The following is a 24230-nucleotide window of genomic DNA, read 5'->3' as shown; positions in this document are numbered from 1 at the left end:
AATTAAAGTGAGGTCACGCCTAAAGATCCTCCCTCGACTCCCTGCGAGGAAGCAATCCCGAGGCAAACTAATTCCAGTTAAGTAACAATTGCAGTTGTATAAGACCATGGCACAACTCCAAGTCGTCCTGTAACCGTGGACACGACTATTCGAATAGTTAATTTTCATCCCCGCAGGGGTGCACCACATGTCCCGTCACGCTCGATAACACTCTGGCCGGACACACTTTTCTGGGTCCTCCCGGCCTCAGAATATCGACATGTCGCAGCCCCACCTAAGACTAATCAGAGAGGCCAGCCTGCCGGTCTAACTCCTAAGCACAAAGGGTTCGTGGGTCCAGTTCCCCTTCGCGCTCCTTCACGTGGCGTGGGCGGCCGATGTCAGTCCTAGCATCCCTTAATCACAAGCGTGATGCATCTCGCGACCACTCTAGCGCGCGCCGCTACATTGCTGACATATGAAAAGCTTATGCTGATAACGCGACGCCGAGTACCCATAATTCTTCTCGCGTAGCCGGTTAGTGCGAATAGGTCTCCGACCAACCCAGATCAAACACCCAAATCCATTAACATTTTAATTAGGCCATCAACACAGTCTCGCGGGAATCCACCCATCTTACAACTAATCACCAATGATCCCAGTAACATGGTCGAGTAACTGTGTGGTTGTAACATCGGGGGAAATCCGAGGTATCACCCTCGTTGGATTCCGAACGATGTATCCGTCAAGGTGGGCTTAGAGGAATCACCCTCGGGGGTCCCACACTTGAGGGGTTGTACGACAAAGGCATCATCGGGGATGGTGAAAGAGGAATCACCCTCGATAACCACGACTGACTAGCTATACTACAGAGATATCATCAGGAGTATTTAGCGAGGTGTCACCCTCGGTACCCGATAGTATCTGTGTAGCTCGTACAACTAAGGTGGTGTATGTGTTGTGTCGGGTGTGGCTCGTCGATCAGGGATCGAGTTTTGAAAACAAGCGGGGCAACTGGACTACGGGGTTAGAGGGGATGACTGCTCCACCTATACTAAGCATATTAAAGGTACATGACTGAAAGTAGCAGTTCATCAAAAATAGGCTATGCATCAGATATAGGAGCTAACTACAACAGTAGAAAAATACTAATGCAAGCAGTAGGAAGAAAGACATAGGCGATATAGGAATGATCAAGGAGGGTTTGCTTGCCTTGCTGTTGTGCGGCAAATGACTGATCGGCAGGGTCGTAGATGTACCCGGCAGCAGCGTCAGTCTTGGGGTCTACCGGTAAGAAGAGGGGGAAGAAACAATAAATAATAGCAAAGGTGCGACACAATGCATGACATGGCAAGATGCAGGCTAGACATGAGCTAACGCAGCAACATCCGTCATAGACGGGTCGGAAGAATATCTGACGATATTTTCCGCGTCTCGGGCTACTACCGGTCAGACTAGAAACGAAGGAAATGTTACACGTTTGCTATGCTAGGGACGCGTGACACACGAATGGTCCGTGTATCCGGGTTCCTCTCGTTCTGCTAATCAACTTTCATGTTGAAAATATTTTGATCTGACTTACGGATTATTTTATATTAATTTTTAAAGTTTTATTCAATCATTAGGAATTAAAATGAGATTTAAATAATTTAATAAAATGCTATTATGACATCGGCATGATGTCATGGTGACATCAACAGTTGACTGGTCAACTGACCAGTGGGTCCCGAACGTCATAGGCACAAGTTTTAATTAAAATTAAATATTAATTAATCAGATTAATTTAGTGGGGGACCCACGTGTCATACTCTAATTATTCTAATTACCTAATTAATTAATTAAATAATATATCTATTTATTTATTTAATAAAACCATTATTTTTATATCTATATTTTCATTTTCATTTTTCTTTAAAAGAGGTTGTGGGGCCTCCCTATCATAGACAGCGCGGTGCGTTGGCCCCACCGGTAAGTGGCTTTAGGCCAAATACACATTTTTACTCAGACATACATAACCAAACAATTAACATATTCTCCATATACCTATATACGCAAATACATACATCGTGCATCTCATACATACAAAATACATACGCAATACATTATTTATTTCTATTTCTTTGTCACATCTCACATCTCCCACCTGTGTTTTAACACAAAGAACTTCACAACACGGAGAACTTCACACAGAGAGAGCTACATCTCCACGGTCACCTACACGAACCTAACGGCGTCGGATCGGGGTGCCGTTTGCCGGAACGGAACCGGGGCGGCGCGAGGAAGGAGATGGTGGGAGGAGCCCGAGGAGGGGCTCACCGATGTTGACGAGAGGGCCCGGTGAAGCCGGAGTTCTCGTGAGGCGGAGGTGACGGCGAGGATGAGAACGAAGCGGTGACGGTGGTGACGCGGTTAGGACGGTCGTTGCCGGAGAGGCCTCCCGGAGGTGGCAAACCGGCGTGACGAGGAGGAGGGGTCTCCCTGCCCAGTCCCTCCTGGACCGAGCGGGAGGAAGGGGCCGACGGGGGGATCCGGGAGACGAGGGGACCGAGGGGAGGGTCGGTCGCCGGGGCTCCTGGGGGCTGGGAGGCGAGGTGGGTCGCCGGCGAGATGGGAGGGAGAGGGAGGCCGAACTGGGGTTGGGGCTCGGTGGGAAAATTGGGAGGAGGGAGAAGGCTCGGGTGGATCTGGCGGTTGCGCAGGGGGGTAGCGGTGGCTGCTGGGAACGAGGGGCTTGGGCTCTCGGTCCCCCGGGAGGACGAAGGAAGCCGACGGGAGATCTGTCGGTGGGGTGGGTGGGTGCTTGCGAGAGGAACGGGGGGATGTGGGGTGGCTCTCGGTTGCGTAGTAGGTAGGGGAGGGGATGAGAGACCGAGGGGGAGTGGGGCGGTACGTGTCGGTCGGTGGTGTTGATCTGGGGTCGCGGGGGGGGGGGGGGGTCCCTCGCGTGAGGGGAGGGAGCTGCGAGCTGGGGTCTCGTGCGTGGGGGGTGGGGCGATCCCCTGGCGGCGGCAGGAGGGGGAGTTGGGACAGGGGGCGAGCTAGGGTTGCCCCTTCGTGGGGCTTTATACCCACGGAGGGGTGGGCCGAATAGGGGGGCGTGGTAGGCCCAATTCGACCACGGGGGTCCCTTTCTTTTTCTTTTTCTTTTTTATTTATTTGTTTGTTTTAATTTCTTATTATTATTTCTAATTCCTTTTATTATTCTTTTTATTACTAAATCTTATTTACTTTCTTTTGTAATTTATTATATATACTTTTAATTCTTTCCTTTATTTATTTATTTTCATTTACTATATTTTCTTTACTTATTTTGTTAAAGCTCCTTTCTTAAATATATCGGGATTATCAATGATTCCAAAAGTGCCCGACTTGATATTATAATCCGCTAGGGAATCTTTATAACTCCCCAACGTTGTTATCTCATCAACATAAAATCTTTCCTCGTCCGACTTTAATTTTAAGCTTCGAATTTTGATTCGATTTCAACCAACACGAGATCATTGATATGATTAACGATGATGTGGCATCATTAGCACGGGATCACTGTCGCTTAATTACAATCATCACTGTAGCAAAAATCGAGGATGTCACAATTCTCCCTACTAACAAGAATTCTCGTCCCGAGAATTAAGAGGTAGAAGGAAAGAGTTCGGGGTATTCATCACGAAGATGATCCTCGCGTTCCCAAGTGGCTCCATCTTGAGAATGATTTGACCACTGCACCTCCCTAGTGGCTCCATTTTCAGAATGATTTGATCACTGCACCTCAAGGAACTTGGTGACTTCGCGACGAGTCTTACGTTCAGCTTGGTCGAGAATGCGGACCGGATGCTCTTTATAAGAGAGGTCTTGTTGCAGCTCAAGCATACCATGATCCACTGCTCGAATAGGATCCTTGAAGCAGCAACGGAGCTGAGAAACATGGAAGACATCGTGAAACTGAGAAAGGTTCGCCGACACTTCCAATTGATAAGCCACTCTTCCACGCCTTTCAAGAACAGTGAAAAGGCCAATATAGCGAGGAGCTAACTTGCCCTAGATCACAAAACGGTGTGTGCCTCTCATTGGTGTGACATGAAGATATGCACAATTCTTTTGACACGGCAGCCCGACCACATACCTCCACGGTTTTACCTCTAAATCGCGTTTCTGCGGAGCTCGGGCAGAGCCCTGCTGAGATTAGATCACCACTAACCTCCGAAGCGCCGTCACGCTGCCGGAGAACTCATCTACCTCTCCGTCTCTCTTGCTGGATCAAGAAGGCCGAGATCATCGTCGAGCTGTACGTGTGCTGAACGCGGAGGTGCCGTCCGTTCGGCACTAGATCGGAGCGGATCGTGGGACGGATCGCGGGACGGTTCGCGGGGCGGATCGAGGGACGTGAGGACGTTCCACTACATCAACCGCGTTTAGTAACGCTTCTGCTGTGCGATCTACAAGGGTACGTAGATCGGAAATCCCCTCTCGTAAATGGACATCACCATGATAGGTCTTCGTGCGCGTAGGAAATTTTTTGTTTCCCATGCGACGTTCCCCAACAGTGGCATCATGAGCTAGGTTCATGCGTAGATGTAATCTCGAGTAGAACACAAAAGTTTTTATGGGCGGTGATGTGCGTTTTGCTGCCCTCCTTAGTCTTTTCTTGATTCCGTGGTATTGTTGGATCGAAGCGGCTCGGACCGACATTACTCGTACGCTTACGAGAGACTGGTTTCATCGCTACGAGTAACTCCGTTGCTCAAAGATGACCGACGAGTGTCGGTTTCTCCAACTTTAGTTGAATCGGATTTGACCGAGGAGGTCCTTGGATGAGGTTAAATAGCAATTCATATATCTCCGTTGTGGTGTTTACGTAAGTAAGATGCGATCCTACTAGATACCCATGGTCACCACGTAAAACATGCAACAACAATTAGAGGACGTCTAACTTGTTTTTGCAGGGTATGCTTGTGATGTGATATGGCCAACGATGTGATGTGATATATTGGATGTATGAGATGATAATGTTGTAATAGTTAATATCGACTTGCATGTCGATGGTACGGCAACTGGCACGAGCCATAGGGTTGTCTTTAAACTAACGTTTGTGCTTGCAGATGCGTTTACTATATTGCTAGGACGTAGCTTTAGTAGTAATAGCATGAGTAGCACGACAACCCCGATGGCGACACGTTGATGGAGATCATGATGATGGAGATCATGGTGTGATGCCGGTGACAATAAGATCGCGTCGATGCTTTGGTGATGGAGATCAAGAAGCACACGATGATGGCCATATCATGTCACTTATGAATTGCATGTGATGTTAATCCTTTATGCACCCTATCTTGGTTAGAACGACGGTAGCATTATGAGGTGATCTCTCACTAAAATTTCAAGACGAAATTGTGTTCTCCCCGACTGTGCACCGTTGCGACAGTTCTTCGTTTCGAGACACCACGTGATGATCGAGTGTGATGGACTCAGCGTTCACATACAACGGGTGCAAAACAGTTGCACACGCGGAACACTCGGGTTAAGCTTGACGAGCCTAGCATGTGCAGACATGGCCTCGGAACACATGAGACCGAAAGGTGAGCATGAATCGTAGAGTTGATATGATTAGCATAGAGATGCTTACCACTGAAACTATTCTCGACTCACGTGATGATCGGACTTGAGATAGTGGATTTGGATCATGTACCACTCAAATGACTAGAGAGATGTACTTTTTGAGTGGGAGTTCTTAAGTAATATGATTAATTGAACTAATTGTCATGAACATAGTCTAATGGTCTTTGCGAATTACGATGTAGCTTGCGCTATAGCTCTACTGTTTTTATATGTTCCTAGAGAAAATTTAGTTGAAAGTTGATAGTAACAAACTTTGCAGACTGAGTCTGTAAAACCGAGGATTGTCCTCGTTGCTGCGCAGAAGGCTTATGTCCTTAATGCACCACTCGGTGTGCTGCACCTCGAGCGTCGTCTGTAAATGTTGTGAACATCCGACGTACGCGTTTCTGATGACTACACGATAGTTCAGTACAAAATACTTAATGGCTTAGAAGCAAGGCGCCGAAGACGTTTTGAAACGTCACGGAACATAAGAGATGTTCTAAAGAGATGAAATAGTGATTTCATGCTTGTGCCCTTGTTAAGAGGTATGAGACCTCCGACAAGATTCTTTGTCCACGAAGTAAAGGAGAAAAGCTCAATCGTTGAGCGTGTGCTCAGATTATCTGAGTACGACAAACGCTTGAATCAAGTGGGAGTTGATCTTTCATATAAGATAGTGATGGTTCTCCAAAGTCACTGCCACCAAGCTGTGAGAGCTTCGTGATGAACTATAACATATCAAGGATAGATGCAATGATCCTTGAGCGATTCGCGATGTTTGACACTGCGAAAGTAGAAATCAAGAAGGAGCATCAATAATTTGTAAGAACACTTTTTTAAAAATAATTGCCGTATTACAAGTTTATTATTTTTCCTGATAACTTTGTCACATATAATGACACAATGCAAAGGTTTTCCATTTTTTGATTTGTTTTTTGAATTTTTCATGGTCATTTCAAAATACGGTCAAAACAACGGGTATGACCGTTCCTACCTAGTGGTTGAATCTTGTAAAAGATTTGGTGTTTCTCTGATTAAATAGATACTATCTACCTATAAATAATTTTTGAAAAAAACAAAAGGCAAACTATGAAGGAGCTGCAGTTCAAATTTAATCTGCTTCGAGCTGAATCTGCAAAAAATTTTCTTTTTCACAAGAGGTGGATAAAAAGATTTTAACACCCAACCATTTTGTTAATTGTACATTAAATATGGCATAGTATTTTAGAAAAATGATTTGATTCAATTCTGAAACAAATATATGGTAGGTCCTTCACAAAAAAAACTCATTTTGGACACTTAAAAATGAAAAATGATTTTTACATACAAGGAAAATGAATTTTTAGTTATCCATGACCAATTTTTTAGTTAACTACGGCGAATTTAGATGGTCATGACATCGTACGCGTGTACTGCATTTTGATGGGTCCGTGGGTGTTTCACGCGGATGAACACCGTCGAATGCTCGCGGATGCAACGGCAGTCATCACCCGAAGCCCAACTTAGCCGAAACCCCAGCTCTCCTCACTCCTCCTGCGTATTTTCCATCCCCCCCGGCGCCTCCTTTCTTTCTCCCCTCGCTCTCTTCTCCTTCCTCTCTCCCCTCCCCCTGCGCCGCACAACATCGACTCAGGACCCACACCAGCCTCTTCCCCTCCCACATCACCGCCGCCATCCCCCTCCCCCTCCCCTACCCTCCCCTCCCGCGAGAAGAGGACCTCCACCCCGACCCAGCAGGTGAGCCGTCGGCCAGGTCGCGCCCAAATCCGTCCTTCCTATGCCCGTCGTCGTCGAGCTGCGCCCAGATCCGTCCTTCCTCTGGCCGTCGTCGTCGAGCAGCGGTCAGATCGGCCATGGCGCGACCAAGCAGGCGGCGGCCGCGCGGGCGAGGCGTCCTCCGCTGTCACGGGCCAGAGCAGCAGCAGCCGCCCGCAGAGGAGGCAGCGGGAGCCTCCCGCGTCCGAGGACGACTCCGCCTCCGCTAGGCCCGTCTCCACCTCCGGCGGCGGCGGCTCTGGCTCCGGCGACCAGGATTTGGTAGGTTTTTCCTCGGCATTCATTGTGATCCGTGTGGTGGTGGTGGGGTCTGGGCTAGTGAGAGGGGAATTCGGGGGCTCGCGCATTGTTGCTCTGCTGCTTGCTGCAACTGAGACTCTGAGAGTGGCCGCTTCAGACACCAGTCAGCTTGGCGGTGTCGGTGATCTGCTCATGTGCTCGATTCGGCGTAGTTGTGGTTCTTGTAAGTTAGGAGCATGACCGTTTTGGTAAGCTTGGATTGGTTTGGTAACTGTACTTTAGTTTAGGTCTGTTGGCTGCAGCTAGCATTTGCCGTGTGAGGATGCCTGAATGTAACTAGACTTGGATGCTGGTTCATAATTTACTAGAACATTCTCTAGAAGTAGTACTGGAAGGTTAACATTATCGATCTCCCTAATTAACAAATCCAAATGCCTTGCAGCAGGTATCATAAGTGGTGTTTAAGTTTGAGTGTAGACAAGACTCACTTCCAGGTGTCTGGAAGGCACAATTACTCTGTAGCCACCTTTCATCATTATTGTAATAATAACACACTGTTGATTACAGTGCTAGTTTTCCTATTTTTAGCTAGCCACAGCTTTATTATATCCACGGTGTTGGCCTGGATTCTACTCACTCCGTCTTTTTACTCTGCATATAAGTTTTAGATGAAAGGTGATATTCACTGTATATTCATCATCAGCTGTTACACACATATATATACACGGAGTGCTACAACGGCACTAGCGTCGGAGGTGGCAGGAGTGCGTAACGGCACTAGCGCATGCAGGCGCGACGTGCGCATGCGGGGCGATGTGCGCGGGCGCAGCTCCTCCCGCTAGACCCGGTCAGGTTGCGGGCGTGGACGTCTTCCAACAGCCCCCCGCAGTCGAAACGGGGTCGGCGACGACGTTGAGGCTGGACCGGAACTCGATGAAGACGCTCATGGGCAACCCCTTGGTGAAGATGTCGGCGAACTGCGACGTAGTGGGGACATGGAGAATGCGGACATCTCCAAAGGCGACGCGGTCGCGAACAAAGTGGAGGTCGATCTCCACATGTTTGGTGCGCTGATGGAGCACCGGGTTGGAGGAGAGGTAGGTGGCCGAGACATTGTCGCAGTAGACGACGGTGGCGCGCTCCGGTGGCCGCCTGATCTCCTGGAGGAGCTACCGAAGCCAGCACGATTCGGCGACCGCATTGGCCACCGCGCGGTATTCAGCCTCCGCGCTGGACCGGGACACGGTTGTTTGCCGCTTCGAGGACCTAGACACAAGGTTGTCACCGATGTACATGTAGAAACCAGAGGTCGACCGCCGAGTGTCAGTGTAGGCGATCAGCTGGGACGAGGCGGAGGGGCGGAGATGAAGCCCGAGGTGAGTGGTGCCGCGCAGGTAGCGCAAGATGCGCTTAAGCAGGGCGACATGCGGGGCGCGTGGCGAGTGCATGACGAGGCAGACTTGCTGGACGGCGTAGGCAATGTCAGGGCGCGCGAGCGTGAGGTACTGCAAGGCACCGGCGAGGCTGCGGAATAGAGAGGGATCAGTGGCGGGGGCGCCGGCGGTGGCATACAGTTTGGCTTTGGTGTCAACGGGAGTGGAGATAGGTTTGCAGTTGAGCATGGAGGCGCGGTCGAGGATCTCTAGCGCGTATTGCTGCTGCGAGAGGAACAAGCCGTGGGAGCTGCGTTGCACATTGATGCCGAGGAAGTGGTGGAGGGCACCAAGGTTCGTCATGGAGAACTCCGATGTGAGAGAGGTGGTGATAGAGGTGAGCAGCGTGGAGGAGCTAGCGGTTAGGATGATATCATCTACATACAGGAGAAGGTAGGCCATGGCAGCACCGCGGCGAAGGATGAACAGGGAGGAGTCACACTTGGATGCCACGAAGCCGAGCGAGAGGAGAAACGTGGTGAAGCGCTGGAACCACGCCCTCGGAGCCTGCTTGAGCCCATACAGGGACTTGTGAAGCTGGCACACGACGGAGGGGTGAGCGGCGTCGAGGAAGCCGGCCGGCTGCTGACTGTAGACGACCTCGTCGAGAGTGCCGTGGAGGAAGGCGTTCTTGACGTCGAGCTGGTTGATAGCCCACTTGTTGCTGACGGCGAGGCTGAGGATGATGCGGATGGTCGCCGGCTTGACGACGGGGCTGAAAGTCTCCCCGTAGTCGATGCCAGGCTGTTGAGTGAAGCCGCGTAGCACCCAGCGAGCTTTGTACCGGGCCAGCGAGCCGTCAGGGTGAAGCTTGTGGCGAAAAATCCATTTGCCGGTCACCAAGTTGACACCTGCAGGACAAGAAACCAAAGACCACGTTTTGTTTGCCACCAAAGCGTTAAACTCCTCAAGCATAGCATTGTACCAGTTGGGGTCTTTGAGGGCATGTATGTAGCTGGCAGGGATGGGAGAGACGGCGGTGGTGGCTGTCGAAACGGTCATGAGTTTCTTGGGCTGGAGGAAGCCGGATTTGGCGCGGGTGCGCATGCGATGAAGGTTTTTCGGTGGAGCGATAGGCACTGCGCGGGGTGGGAGGACGGTTGCATGCGGGGGCGGCGTGCGGACGGGCGACTGGGAGGCGCGTGCATGCAGGGGGGAGGGTGGTGTGTTGGTAGCTGGCGCGGTACCCGGGGACGGGGAACGAGGTCCTGGCGGCGCGACAGGCGCGGATCCCGGAGGCGAGGTACTGGGTCCTGGCGAGGCGACATGCGCGGATCCCCGGGCGGCAGACGCAGGGGCTGGAGCGGACGAGCTGGGCCCGGGGAGTGCAGAAGCCGCACGAGAGGGAGGCGCGCGATCCGGGAGGGATGCGGGTGTCAGATGCGCAGGTGGTGGTGCAGGTGGGCCGAGGTGGAAGCATTGAGGATTGTCTGTGGCCGGGGGGGGGTGAGTTCACGTGCAGTGGTGTGGCCGATGGGTGAGGCAGCATAGGGAAACTGATCTTCGTCAAAGACAACGTGGCGAGAGGTGATAACCCGTCGGGTTTGAAGGTCGAGGCACCGATATCCCTTGTGTTCGAGGGGCATGCCGAGAAGGACGCAGCGGACCGAGCGGGGGGCGAGTTTGTGCGGCATGGTGGCGTAGAGATTTGGGTAGCACAAGCACCCAAAGGCGCGTAGGGAGGAGTAGTTGGGGGAGGTGCCGTAGAGAAGATAGTAGGGTATTTGAGCATAGATGGCACGGGGCGGTCGGATATTGAGTAAGTGGCGCTGTGAAGGGATTCAACCCAGAAGGGGGGTGGCATGTGTGCTTGGAGTAGAAGGGTGCGGAGGATGTCGTTGGTGGAACGAATATCGCGTTCTGCTTTCCCGTTCCGAGGAGAGGTGTGGGGGCAGGAGAGAAGGAGGGTGACACCTCGGTCATAGAGGAAGGTGCGGAGGCGAACGTTAAGGAACTCACCGTCGTTGTCACATTGCACACACCGGAGGGCGACGTGGAACTGGGTGAGAGCGTATGTGTAGAAACGTTCGAGGGTGGCAGCAGCGTCAGACTTGTTGCGGAGGGGAAAACTCCATGAAAAATGCGTGAAATCATCCAGGACAAGCAAGTAATATTTATAACCAGAGAAACTCGCAGTGGGAGAAGTCCAGAGATCACAATGTATGAGTTGAAACGGAGATGTAGTAAAGGACGTAGATTCGGGAAAGGGTAAACGGGCCTGACGGCCTAATTGACAAGCATCACAAGCACCACGCGGGTGAAGTTGTTTATTACAAGTTGGTAAGAAATCTTTTGCTAAACGCGAAAGAGAGGCGGCGCTGGGGTGGCCGAGCCGCCGATGCCAGAGGGTGCCGACGCCCACGGAGAACGCGACAGTGTTGGTGGTGTTGCCGCCGGAGAACGAGTACAGCTGGCCGTAGCTACTGGAGCTCATGAGCGGGGTCCGAGTTGCTAGATCCTTCACAACAAAGCCAAAGGGGTAAAACTCAATGGTGACAGAATTGTCAATACAAAACCGACGGAGAGAAATAAGATTGGTGACAACGTGAGGAGAGTAGAGGATGTTGCGGAGGTAAAACAGGCGAGAGGTGAGTTTGGCAGAGCCGGTGGCAACAACGGGAAGATGAGACCCGTCCCCAACAATGATGCTGCGAGAGGAGTGCTTAGGGGGAGAACAGAACGAGTCGAGGTTACCTGGGTTGCCGGTGACATGGGACGAGGCGCCGGAGTCGAGATACCACTCGTCGGGCTGGTGAGGCTGCTGCATCGTCATGTTTTGCATGGCGGCGATGAGGCCGGCTTGGTCCCACGAAGAAGGTGGCGGAGCGTTGGCGGGCGTGGGGGCGCCGGGGTAGATGACGGGGTAGGCGTGGGCGGGGTTGCCAGGACGGGGCCCGAGCACCCCGGCGGCGTTGGGAGGTACCCTGGGCGCACGGCCCTGGGGAGGTAAAGGTGCGCCCACGGTGCAAAGTACCCCATCCAGGGGGTGTGCCCTCCGGGAGCCAGATGCGGCTGGCCGCGTCCGCCGGTGTGGCCGCCGCCACGCCCGTTGCCGCGTCCGCGAACGCGCGCCTGGCCGCGTCCGCGGTTGGTGCCGCCGCCGCGAGGGGCGGGATCGGTCGGTTGTTTGCCGCGGTGACTGGAGGAGTGGGGAGCACTCGAGGAGGAGCCGGTGCCGGTGGACGGGCCGCCGCCGATGCCGATGGAGAGGGCGGTGGAGCCGTCAGAGCGGTCGCGTGCGTCCTGCTGGATCTCCTCGAGGAGGAGACGCGAGTGGGCCTCGTTGAAGGAGGGGAAGGGGGTCTGCATGGGCAGAACCGTGGCGATCACCTGATAGCGGCGGGAGAGGCCCCGGAGCAGCTGCAGTGTCAGGGTCCGATCCTTGACGGGCTCATCAACGTTGGCCAGAGCATCGGCCAACGCCTTGAGGCGGGCGCAGTACTCGGCCATGCGGAGGTTGCCCTGAGAGAGAGAGCGGAACTCGGCGGAGAGGTGGACCGCCTGCGCCGGCTGGTGAGCGAGGAAGAATTCCTGGAGCTTGTTCCAGGCGAGGAAGGCGGTGTTGGCGTCCCCGCGGATGACCTCGTAGAGGGCATCGGTGATGGTGGTGTAGAGGAGCAGCAGGAGGGTGAGATCGGTGTGGCGCCAGGCGGGGGTCTGCTGGTCGGGAGCGGAGTAGCTGGCAACATGGTGCTGCACGGCGTACATGGTAAGGACGCAGCGCTAGAGCTCGCGCCACTTGGAGTAACTGCCGGACTGGACGTCCAACTTAAAGGGGATGAGATTGCCGATGTTGTGGAGAGAGTGGATGGAGGGGACGGTGGCGGCGGAGGAGGAGGCCGTGGCATCGGTAAGAAGGGGAGTAGCCGGCAGGGTCATGGCGGAGGAGGCCATGGCTGGGGGGACCGCGGCGATGGGGGAGACGGGCTCAGGCGAGGAGAGCACCGGGTTTGTGGCGGGAGGTGAGTCGCCTGGGAGATCGCCGGAGGGCGCATCAGAGGCCATGGCCGAAAAAAAAGGTGTGGCTCTGATTACCAAGATGAAAGGTGATATTCACTGTATATTCATCATCAGCAGTTACACACATATATATACACGGAGTGCTACAACGGCACTAGCGCCGGAGGTGGCAGGAGTGCGTAACGGCACTAGCGCGCGCCTGCGGGGCGACGTGCGCGGGCGCATCTCCTCCCGCTAGACCCGGTCAGGTTGCGGGCGTGGACGTCTTCCAACAGTGTTGTCTCAAGTCAAAGACATCCTCTAGTGGCTTTATTATAAATGTTGGTAGCCACATCTTTATTATTGGAAAAAATATCAACATTCACAATATCAATTCAATATCATTAGCATATGCACTGATTCTCATTAGCATAATTGAATCCGGAAGGGTGGTTAGCAGATTTAAAGTTTTTGGATTGGAAATTTGTAGTTGCAAAATTGCAAGTCTGTGTTGTCATCTCTCAAGAATCAGAACAACATGACATCGGATGAACACATACCGGTGCATTTTCTAATTATTAGCATATCAACTTACCGATTCATTTGATCATATCATATGCGTCCCACTGATTTGTTGTTTCTGTTTCGTCAGTGCACTCAGGGTCATACCATATGTTCCTCTTGCCATGACAAGCTCCCAGACACAGATAAAACACAGGTTGACGCTTATAGTGAAACAATCAAACTGAATTCAATTTGATTCAGTGCCACCACCTGACCGATGTGTGTCTGACTGCTCTGTTGTGTGTGTGTGTGTGTGTGTGTGTGTGCAGGTGGAGAGGGGCATAGACCTGGTCGCGACCTCTGCAGGTGGAGAGGGACTGCGGTGGCTGACTGACTGACGCGCCAGCGGTGAAGGTGTTCGTGGTGGGGCACGACTGGGGCGCCATCATGTCGTGGAACCTCTGCCTGCTGCGGCCGGATCGGGTGCGCGCGCTCGTCAACCTCAGCGTCGCCTTCATGCCCCGCCACCCCTCGGCAAAGCCCCTCCACTACTTCCGCCGCGCCTACGGGGACGACTACTATGTCTGCAAATTCCAGGTGCGGAATTGCTTCTGCCTGTGTCTTCGTCAGCAAGTAGACAGTTTTGTCATGATAGCGTGTTTACCTGTCTACTTGTTTCCTTGTGAGTCTCTAAAAGCTCATTATACTTCAGTTGCAAATCCAACTTCTCGACTTTGAGCTTTTCATAATCAGAAATCGATGGACCACCCAATTTCTGCTGAACAAACCTGAGATATATGAGCATGCTTAGTAGTTAGTCCTAGCATGAATATCAACACAAACACATTATTTTGATGCCAAAATTTAAATCAACTCACTCGACTGCAGATGATGGCTTGTCGTTCTCCTCATACAAAGAAACAAGGGCTGGACATCATAGAAAGTAGACATAAGTAGCCAGCGCGTGACCACAATTTATGGAGATATACTTTGCCAAACCTTTCGTGAGAGTATCGAGCACACCGTTGGACTCAAGGTACTTCCTGAAACCTTCTTTCTTGGCTTCTCTATCCTAAAAAGACCATAACACTATGATTCATAACCATTATTTGGGAAACAAATTACATGATAAGTATGTTGTACCTTTTTTTTTGCAAGGAATAGGTTGTACCTTCAGGAACTCTCGTTTTTGCCTTTTAACTTACAGAATTGCTAAACAAAGCAAACATGTGAAATTATCTGCCGCCTTGAGTTGAGCTGGTGGTACTGTGCTGTGCTACACTACGGAAGAGTTCGAGACTGATACTTTTTTTTCTTTAAGGCAACTTGGAGTAGTTGAACTGGCAGGGCTACTATTGGGACCGGCGGAACTACTATCTGGCGGAGATAAAGCACGATCCTTCGCTCTACGAGCTGAGCCACTCGTGGTACTACAAGAAGGCCGACCTGCCAAGAGGCACAGTGCTCAGGTAAGATATATATTGCACTTCTGTCATTTCATCAATAACTTGCTAAGTGGGTGGCCAACTTAGTTTTGCCATTCCATATCTGTATTAATCTAGTTCTGATACTGTGTATGTGTAGGGAATCAATCTTCTCATCAACAATTTGTTATGTTGTACTGTAGGTCAGCAATTCCTTCCATGGGTCGATCGCTACAGGCTATTGGTTCTACGTGCTCAGGTGAAGCTTTCTCTAAAGTGCATGTTTGTGTGTGTGTTGCTGCCTTACTTGATGCTGCTTGATTGGCCCCTGTGAAATCAGAATCTGCCTCGCGTTAGTGTGGCGGTGCATCTTCTTGTTCAGTTTGATTTGATTTGGATTGGTTTGGTTTGAAAATCGTTGCTAGAGGAAGTATGCATCACCTATTTGGTAGATGATGCATGGTAGTGCTATCTCTGAGCAATGGAGAAATAAAAAAGAGAGGGCCTTCCGCCTGTGTTGCATGAGCGACCTGCCTGCTCATGCTGCGGATTTGCCCTTGGTCTTCATTTGTGTGTTGTGGTGTGTGATCTGTCAGCTACAGACTGATTATTGTAATGCTAAGAAATTCCTTCGATTGTTGTACAAATGGTGATTTGTGCATGTCATCATATATAAGCTGCAGCTTTTTACGTTTTGTTCCGAGCTGATCATATAAGCTTGTAGAATTTAAACAAGTAGACGGTTTTTTCTTGAAAGGGTAGTAAAAAAAGACAGTTGTTACTGAGAAATAAGCTAGAGTACAATAGAGTCCCCAAGGTCAGGGTGTTAAGTTGTATTTGTTGTTTGTCTTTTCATGTGCCCTGCCTTAGCTTATTTGGTCAGATGTTAACTAGCTGCTAATAAGTTGGAATAATCAGTTTCAGTTCTCCATCTGAATCCTTGGGGTATGAATGTTGGAAGTGATTCTATTTTCTCTTTTGCGAGTATGTCGGAATTGATTCTCTTTTCTCTTCGCCTCTTGTGGCGACCACTGTGTCGTTTCCGTCTCGACCTCAGATTTTGTCTCCTGTCCTACAGCCTGCGGCGATAAAAAAATCGGCGTCGAACCTGACCATAATATGTTTGTTTCCTCTCATGCCACTTCTATATGATCATAATATGTTTGCAGAATGTTACTTTGTAGAATCATTGTTCAGCCTCTTTGTTTATATATGTGGAGTTCTTATTCATTTGATTTTATCCTTTTGGCAGGCTCTTGTAGCTTAAACTATGAACATTTCTGTCACATACCGTCTCTTTAAATCTGAATCTTGATTGCTTCTGTTTCACATGTCAGTATACTGTACATCAAAAAAATCCTAGCTAGTTTGAGAAAATTTTAGCCGCTCCATAAACACATACTAGTTAATGTTAGTCATACTATTTATGTACATTTCATTTGGTGTCAATTCTTGCTTCTAAGTTATTGGATCCCTCATTGACCATTGTTTGATGTTCTCGACACATTCTTATTCTTACATGTTCATTCTTACTTTTTGCACACGTGAAGTGCGAATCCAAGTCCGAAGCTGTGAAGCATATCAGCAAAGAGTAGCATATTATGTATTGTAATTGTAGGCAGTAGTAGGCTTATTTGGGCTGTAGTACTACTTATTTGGGCTGTAGTATAATGTAACGATTGTAATAGACTAATGTAGTGTTGTTTTGGATGAATTACATGTTCATTCTTACTTTTTGCACACGTGAAGTGCGAATCCAAGTCCGAAGCTGTGAAGCATATCAGCAAAGAGTAGCATATTATGTATTGTAATTGTAGGTAGTAGTAGGCTTATTTGGGCTGTAGTATAATGTAACGATTGTAATAGACTAATATAGTGTTGTTTTGGACGAATTTCATTTGCTCTTTGGATTCTTCAAAATAATGATTTTGTATGTGAATTGAATACCCTAGAAATGGTAACCTAGCAAAGGGGTTCAAGTTATAATGGTTGTTTGACATATTTTGAAATTTTTGATGTGTGGGACCAATTTTGAGATCAGGATGACATGTGGGACCAATCTGATTAGTGGGACCAGTACAAAAATAAAATGGCTAAAAAAATCAATAGAAAGTAAAAGGCCACAACCCAAAATTAAAAAGGCTAAAATGTTGGGGATTATTGGCCAGGTCCATGCAGCTAAGCAAAATAAAGAGAAAAAAACATTAAAGAGAAAAAAACATTAAATTGGCTGGATTAATGGGCTCGGTCCATTTAAAACACCGAATTGGACCGAGCTGATTCTATGCCACGCCAGCTTGCCATGTCAGATCCGACGTGGCGTGGGCAGATTGCTAGTGACCAAAATAATTTCAATGCTTTCGTTTGGTCGTAAAATCCTACGATCAATCCATCAGAAAGGTCGTTATAGTTCATTAGAGACCCTCAGCTTTTGATCGTTTGTTTTTTTGTCGTAAAAAGGTCGCAAATGGAAATCAATGACCATTCGGTGACCAATATTGAAGGTCGTTAGTTGACATATTTCTTGTAGTGGGAGATGTCCTTGATGAAAGTGACGGTCGCCGCCACCAAAGCGATGTCCTTGATCGGCCGAGCCTTGATCCAAAGGCGTGTCACGCAACCCCGGGCGGTCTTGAATGGTCCTACCATGTACAGGCCCCACACAGCAAACGGACATGTGAGGGGGATGGCTTGCAGAGCCGCAACCGACTGGTGACTGCGCGTCTTGAAGCATTGGCAGCCATTGCACTTGTCAACCAGCTCCTTGGCGTCCTTCAGAGCAGTCATCCAGTAGAACCCGTGGCGGAATGCCTTTGCCACCAGGGAACGTGAGGCAGCGTGGTTGCCGCACTCACCCTGGTGGATGTCGCGGAGGATCTCGCAACCTTTGTCCGGCTCGACACAGCGCTGGAAGACTCCAAACATGCTGTGCTTCACGAGCTCGTTGATGATGATGGTGTAGGCGGTGGAACGCCTTTGGATCTGTCGGGCCTCGACCTCGTTGGCACGAAGAGTGTTGCTTTCGTGGTACTCGAGGAACGGTTGCCCCCAGGATGGGGCCGTGCCCACGACGTGTACGGCTGCCGTGGCGTTTGCTTGGGCGGGGGCGGCAAGCAGCTGACCGGCTGCCACAACCCCCGGGTCAAGCGGGAGGGACCTCGAGGGCTAGTCGGCAGCCCACGAGCCGGCTGGAGCGGGCGGCAGGCCTGCTGAAGCAGGCGACGGTCCGTCTGGCGCAGGCGGCGGACCGCCTGGATTTCCAGTCGGCGGGCCGGCTGGGGTCCCAGCCGGCGGGGTGTCGGCAGCCCCCGAGTCGGCATCGCCAGTCCTCGGGACTGGCGGTGCAGCCCCCGAGTCTGTCTCTGACTCTGGAGAAGGTGTAATGGAGGTCTTGCGCAGGTGCTCCAGGGACACGCCGGCTAGGATGGGCTGCCTGGTGGAGCCGATCTTTGCCAACGTGTCGGCAACTTCATATCCGGCTCGCAAGATGTGGTGGAACTCACAGCCTTCGAAGCCGCCAATCAGTTGTTGGACCAGGAAGTGGTAGCTGGCCATGTTTGCGTCTCTGGCGTCCCACTCGCCAGTGACGTGCTACACCACCACGTCGGAGTCGCCGAAGCAGAGGATGCGTCGTACGCCGATCTCCTTGACCAGCCGGAGGCCATGGGTGAGCGGCTCAAACTCCGCCACATTGTTGGACACGGCGAAGTGGATCTGCAAGACGTACTGCAGTCGGTCTCCCTTGGGGGATGAGAGAACGATCCTGGCCCCGAGGCCGGTGCGCATTTTCGAGTCGTCGAAGTGCATGCGCCAATTGGTGGAGTCGGGCGGCGACGGCAGGTACTCCGTCTCCGTTTAGTCGACGAGGAAGTCCGCCAATGCTTGTGACTTGACGGCAGTGCGGGGCTCATACCTGATGTCGTGATAGGCCATATGGAGGGCCCACTTGGCGATGCGTCCGGTCGCGTGTGTGTTGCCCATGATCTCCCCGAGGGGAGCGGTGCTCCTGGAAGTAGGGCTTGAGCTTCTGGGCCGCCAAGAACACACCGTATCACATCTTCTGGTAGTGCATGTAGTTCTGCTTCGAGGGAGACAGCACCTCGCTCAAGTAGTAGGCCGGTCACTGGACCGGCTGGGCTCGGCCTGGCTCGGAGCATTTGACGGCCACGACGATGCTGACAACGTGGCTGGTCGCCGTGATGTAGAGCAGCATAAGCTCTCTGTCTGCCGATGTGGCCAGCACCGAGGCTGTGGTCAGTGCGCGCTTGAGGCCGGCCAAGGCCTCGCCAGCTTCGTCGCCCCAGACGAAGTTGTCTACCTTCTTGAGCAGGCGGTAGAACAGGAGGGCCTTCTTTCCCAGCCGATTGTTGAAGCGGCTGAGGGAGGCGAGGCAACCGTTGACCTTCTGGACGCCTGCCAAGTCGGTCGGCCAGGCCGTCCGCTTGATGGCCCGAATCTTCTCTGGGTTGGCCTCGATCCCTCGCTCGGAAACGAGGAAACCGAGGAGCTGTCTGGCCGGCATGCCGAACACGCACTTCTCCGGGTTCAGCTGGATCTCGAACTCGCGCAGGCTCGTGAACGTTTCCTTGAGATCATCCAGGAGGGTGGGGATTTCTTTGGTTTTGACCACAACGTTACCCATGTAGACGTGTACGTTGTGATCGAGCTGCGTGTAGAGGCATCGTTGCATCTAGCGCTGGAACGTGGCGCCGGCATTTTTCAGCCCAAACGTCATCGTAATGTAGCAAAATGCCCCGAAGGGTGTAATGAAAGTTGTCTTCAGCCGATCGGTTGGATTTAGCTTGGTCTGGTGGTAGCATGAATAGGCGTCCAGGAAGGACAAGAGCTCGCAGCCGGCCGTCGAGTCGATCACTTGATCGATACAGGCAGAGCAAATGGATCACTTGATCGATGCAGGCAGAGAAAAAGTGCTCGGCGAACTTCCTCGGGACTCCTCACATGTCCTTTGGGGACCATGCAAAGATGTCCTGATTCTCACGGAGTAAATCGACTAGCTCGCCTTCCTATTTGGCGCTGAGGCTGGTCCCCACCAAGACGTACTTGCTGGTGGGGTCAGCTGGGTCCAGAGGGACCCTCTTGGTGTCCTTGCCGACAGCCGGCTGGAACCGAGCCTCCGCAGCCGACTGCTTCAACTCGGGCTCGGGCATGGCGGCTGGCTCGCGGGAGAGGGCCACGAGCCGGTCAATCTATCGCAGCTCCTAGGCGATGACGAGTGACTCGGCCAGCTTGGAGCCGGCCAGAGCGCACTCACATGACTTCTTGTAGTTGTCCGCGATGGTGATGATTCCGCGCGGGCCTGCCAGCTTCATCTTCACATAGACATAGTGCGGGACCACCATGAACTTGGCCAGGGCCTGCCGGCCCAAGATGGCCTGGTAGGAGCTGGTGAGGTTGACGACCTCGAACCAGATCGGCTCGCGACGGAAGTTCGCCGGGGCGCCGAACAACACGTCCAACCGAACATTTCGATCGGCGAGCAGGAGTAACCCAGGACGATGCCGTGGAACACCGTCCAAGTTGGCTCGAGCTCGGACTCCAGGATGCCGAGCTTCTCAATGGTGTCGCGGTAGAGAATGTTGATGCTGCTACCGCCGTCGATGAGCACCCGCGTGAAGCGGCACGTGCTCCGCCGGGAGACGAAGGTGGGATCCAACACGAGGGAATAGTCGCATGGGGTCGGCATCACAGCCGGATGGTCCTCGCGGCCCCAGGTGATGGGCTTGTACAACAAGTGCATGTACCGGGCGACCGGCGGAACGACGGCGTTGACCTCCATCGTGCGCTTGCGCTGGCTGTGCTTGTCGTCGGGCTCGCTGGTGAAGATGACGTAGATGGTGTCCGGTTAAGGGTAGACATCGCTGGCCCGCTAGCTCCCGGAGCGAAAGGCGGCGGGGGCAGCAGAGCCTCGCCGTGCGCGATCTTGGTGAACCAGTTGCACTGCCGACCGGTGTGTGTCGCGGCTTGGCCCTGTTGTGGAACTTGCACGGGCCATCGAGCATGGCCTCGAAGGTGTATTTGTCCTGACACGACTGCTTGCCTTCGTTGGTGTGCTAGCGCCGGCTGGAGCCTTGGTCGTCTGCCATGCGGCCGTCCTCGACGGTTGCGACCTGCCGGCTACCCTGGCGGGCATCTGGCTGGTCGGTCTTACGTTTGCCCTGATCCGGCTGGGGTCGGTCGGCTGTCGGGCGGCAGCCGGCTTGGGCACAGTTGGCTTACTGGTCGCGTCGGCGAGCACGGGGAGCTTCATGAAAGACTCTGTCACGGCGTACTGGTCGACAACAACAATGAGCTGCACGAGGCTGGAAGGTTCCCAGCGCATGAGCTTGTGCTTGAGGAGGGTGCCGTCTCGGCAACCATCGATGAAGTACTGGATCACCTCCACTTCATGGACGCCATCACATGAGTTGTGGAGCTCGGTCCACCGCGTGAGGTAGTCGCGGAGCGGCTCGGCCGAGCCTTGTACGCACAGGGCCAGCTGTCGGGGCCGACCAGGGCGTTTGTACGTGCCGATTAAGTTGCGCACAAACGCCTCTCGAAGTCCAACCAGCCGTTCACGCTGCCAGCCGGCAGGCTGTTAAGCCAGGTCCGGGCCAAGCCGAGCAGCATGAGGGACGCATAGCGGACGGCTACGCGCTTGTTGCCGTCGGCGATGCCGACGACGGTGGTGTAGTTGGTCAAGCAATCCTCAGGCTTGGTCGAGCCATTGTACTTGGGGGTGCCGCGCGCCAAGGTGGAGCCTTTGGGGAACGACTCCTTGAGGATGCGCGACCTGAAGCGCTGCAGGTCGGTCGTACCTTCCTCCTCGGCCGCGCGGGATTGGGCGAGACGCTCCAGGCGGAAACGCGCGTCCTGGTCGTCCAGTTGGCGCGCGCAGATTCGATCGCCTACCGGCCCGCGAGGTATCACTGATCGGTCGCACTCCTCGCGTCGTCCGCTCCGTGCCGACTGATGGTCGCCCTGGCCAGTCGGCACCCGCGCACAACTGTCGGCAGAGGGGCTACGGTCCCATCAACCGTGTATGCCCGCCTGTTGGCTGCCGCGGCGGTGATGGTTGTTGGCACGCGAAGATGCCTAGTTCGTCTCCCGCCAGTCGCCTACTGGCTGGCCGACGTCGACGCATGTACTTGAGCGGGAGTTGGCCGGGTCACGGGGCGACTGGGCCTGCTGCGCATTGGCGGCCTCGATGAGGACGCGAATACGTTCTTGCTGCGCATCACGAGCCGAACCATCGAGGCCCTCGAGCTTGCGGATGGCAGCCTGCGCGGCACGCATGTTCTTGACTCGGGTGTCGTAGACGGGCAGTCGCCGGCTAGAGCCTGGCCGATTGCGCCTTCTCGGCGTCGCACGCGCTCCCGCTGGCTAGGCCCGGGGCAGTCGACGTGAAACCATGGGCCGCGTTGAAATCGCGCCGAGTGGCTTCGAACTCGCGATAAGTAGCCTCCTACGCTTCCGCCTCGCGGAGCAGCTGCACGCGCTGGCCGTCGAGCTCTTGGGTGGCGACCGTGGGGTCGGTGATACGTCCATTTTGCATCATGCTTTCATGTTGATATTTATTGCTTTATGGGCTGCTATATTACTTTGTGGTACCATATTTATGCATTTTCTCTCTTATTTTGCAAGGTTTATTTGAAGAGGGAGAATTCACGCAGCTGAAATTCTGGACTAGAGAAGGAGCAAATCTTAGTCCACTATTCTACACATCTCCAAATGCCCTCAAAAGTTACGTGGAATTTTTTGGGATTATATAAAAAATATTGGGCGAAAGAAGTACGAGAGGGGGGCTGCCAGGGCGCCACAAGCTTGTGGGCTCCCTGACGGCCCACTAGCCCCCCTCTTTTGCTATATGAAGGGTTTCGTTCCAGAAAAAAATTCAATCGGGAGCTTTTTCGTGGTTTCGCCTCCCGGAGGGGGAAATCGTTTCACGAGGCGGAACTTGAGCAGATCCAATCTAGAGCTCCGGCAGGACGATCCTGCCGGGGAAATTTCCCTCCCGGAGGGGGAAATCGTCGCCATCGTCATCACCAACACTCCTCTCGTCGGAGGGGAGGCATCTTCATCAACATCTTCATCAACACCATCTCCTTTCCAATCCCTAGTTCATCTCTTGTAACCAATCTCCGTCTCACGACTCCGATTGGTACTTGTAAGGTTACTAGTAGTGTTGAGTACTCTTTGAAGTTGATGTTAGTTGGATTACTTGGTGGAAGAGTTTATGTTCAGATCATTGATGCTATTCATTACACCTCTGATCCTGATTATGATTATGCTTTGTGAGTAGTTACTTTTGTTCCCGAGGACATGGGATAAGTCATGCTGATAATAGTCATGTGAATTTGATATTCGTTCGGTATTTTGATATGTTGTATGTTGTTTTTCTCTAGTGGTGTTATGTGAATGTCGACTACATAACACTTCACCATACTTGGGCCTAGAGGAAGGCATTGGGGAGTAGTAAGTAGATGATGGGTTGCTGGAGTGACAGAAGCTTAAACCCCAGTGTATGCGTTGCTTCGTGAGGGGCTGATTTGGATCCACTAGTTTAATGCTATGGTTAGATGTTGTCTTAATTCTTATTTGGTAGTTACGGATGCTTGCGAGAGAGGTTAATCATAAGTGGGATGCTTGTCCAAGTAAGGGCAGTACCTAAGCGCCGGTCCACCCAGATATCAAACTATCAAAGTAACGAACACGAATCATATGAACATGATGAAATTGGTATGACAGAAATTCCCGTGTGTCCCCGGAAGCGTTTTTCCTCCTATAAGACTTTGTTCAGGCTTGTCCCTTGCTACAAAAGGGATTGGGACACTTGATGTACCGTTGCTACTACTTGTTACTTGTTACTTTTCGCTTGCTACATTTCACCTCACTACACCATCACTTGTTACCGCTACTTTCAGTGCTTGCAGTTATTACCTTGCTGAAAACCGTTTATCAGAGCCTTCTGCTCCTCGTTGGGTTCGACACTCTTACTTATCGAAAGGACTATGATTGATCCCCTATACTTGTGGGTCATCAAGACTCTTTTCTGGCGCTGTTGCCGGGGAGTGAAGCATCTTTGGTAAGTGGAAATTGGTAAGGAAACATCTATATACTATGCTGAAATTTATTGTCACTTGTCACTATGGAAACTGTTCCTTTGAAAAGTTTGTTCGGGGTATCTTCACCAAGAACGGAAGCATGAGGAGTTGTTTCTCAACCTGAGGTACCTACTGAAAATATCTTTTATGAAATTCCTTCGGGTATGCTTGAGAAACCGCTGTCTAATCCTTTTACAGGAGACGGATCTTCACATCCAGACTTGCATCTGATCTATGTA

At 52.0% G+C, this 24230-nt stretch overlaps 1 protein-coding gene across 6 annotated transcripts; it reads left to right on the top strand.

Moving 5' to 3' along the window:
* Positions 1-7092: 7092 nt before the first annotated feature.
* Positions 7093-16829, top strand: LOC123407238 (putative uncharacterized protein C1orf229). 6 transcript variants are annotated; one of them, XR_006612570.1, is made up of 7 exons: positions 7101-7611; positions 13453-13524; positions 13615-13680; positions 13796-14063; positions 14355-14502; positions 14788-14935; positions 15094-16829. XR_006612570.1 is itself a non-coding variant. In XM_045100326.1 (5 exons), exons 1-4 carry the CDS (start codon positions 7352-7354, stop codon positions 16463-16465), a joined length of 489 nt encoding a protein of 162 aa, XP_044956261.1. In that variant the 5' UTR covers positions 7095-7351; the 3' UTR covers positions 16466-16508; positions 16708-16829. The 6 variants fall into 6 exon arrangements, 1 of the variants encoding a protein (XP_044956261.1); XR_006612571.1 differs by lacking the exon at positions 13453-13524 and having other exon boundaries at positions 7102-7611; XR_006612569.1 differs by lacking the exon at positions 7101-7611 and having other exon boundaries at positions 13182-13524.
* Positions 16830-24230: the final 7401 nt, after the last annotated feature.

The sequence above is a fragment of the Hordeum vulgare genome, chromosome 7H, assembly GCF_904849725.1.
Source record: "Hordeum vulgare subsp. vulgare chromosome 7H, MorexV3_pseudomolecules_assembly, whole genome shotgun sequence".
NCBI lineage: Eukaryota > Viridiplantae > Streptophyta > Magnoliopsida > Poales > Poaceae > Hordeum > Hordeum vulgare.
This window is presented reverse-complemented; position numbering and strand designations above follow the sequence as displayed.

Excerpts from the sequence above, each read along its gene's own strand:
- LOC123407238 (XM_045100326.1), top strand. The coding sequence starts at position 7,352 with ATGCCCGTCGTCGTCGAGCTGCGCCCAGATCCGTCCTTCCTCTGGCCG. Across the intron at positions 7,612-14,787 it reads GCTCCGGCGACCAGGATTTG|GCAACTTGGAGTAGTTGAAC; the intron begins GTAGGTTTTTCC and ends TTTTTCTTTAAG. Across the intron at positions 14,936-15,093 it reads CCAAGAGGCACAGTGCTCAG|GTCAGCAATTCCTTCCATGG; the intron begins GTAAGATATATA and ends GTTGTACTGTAG.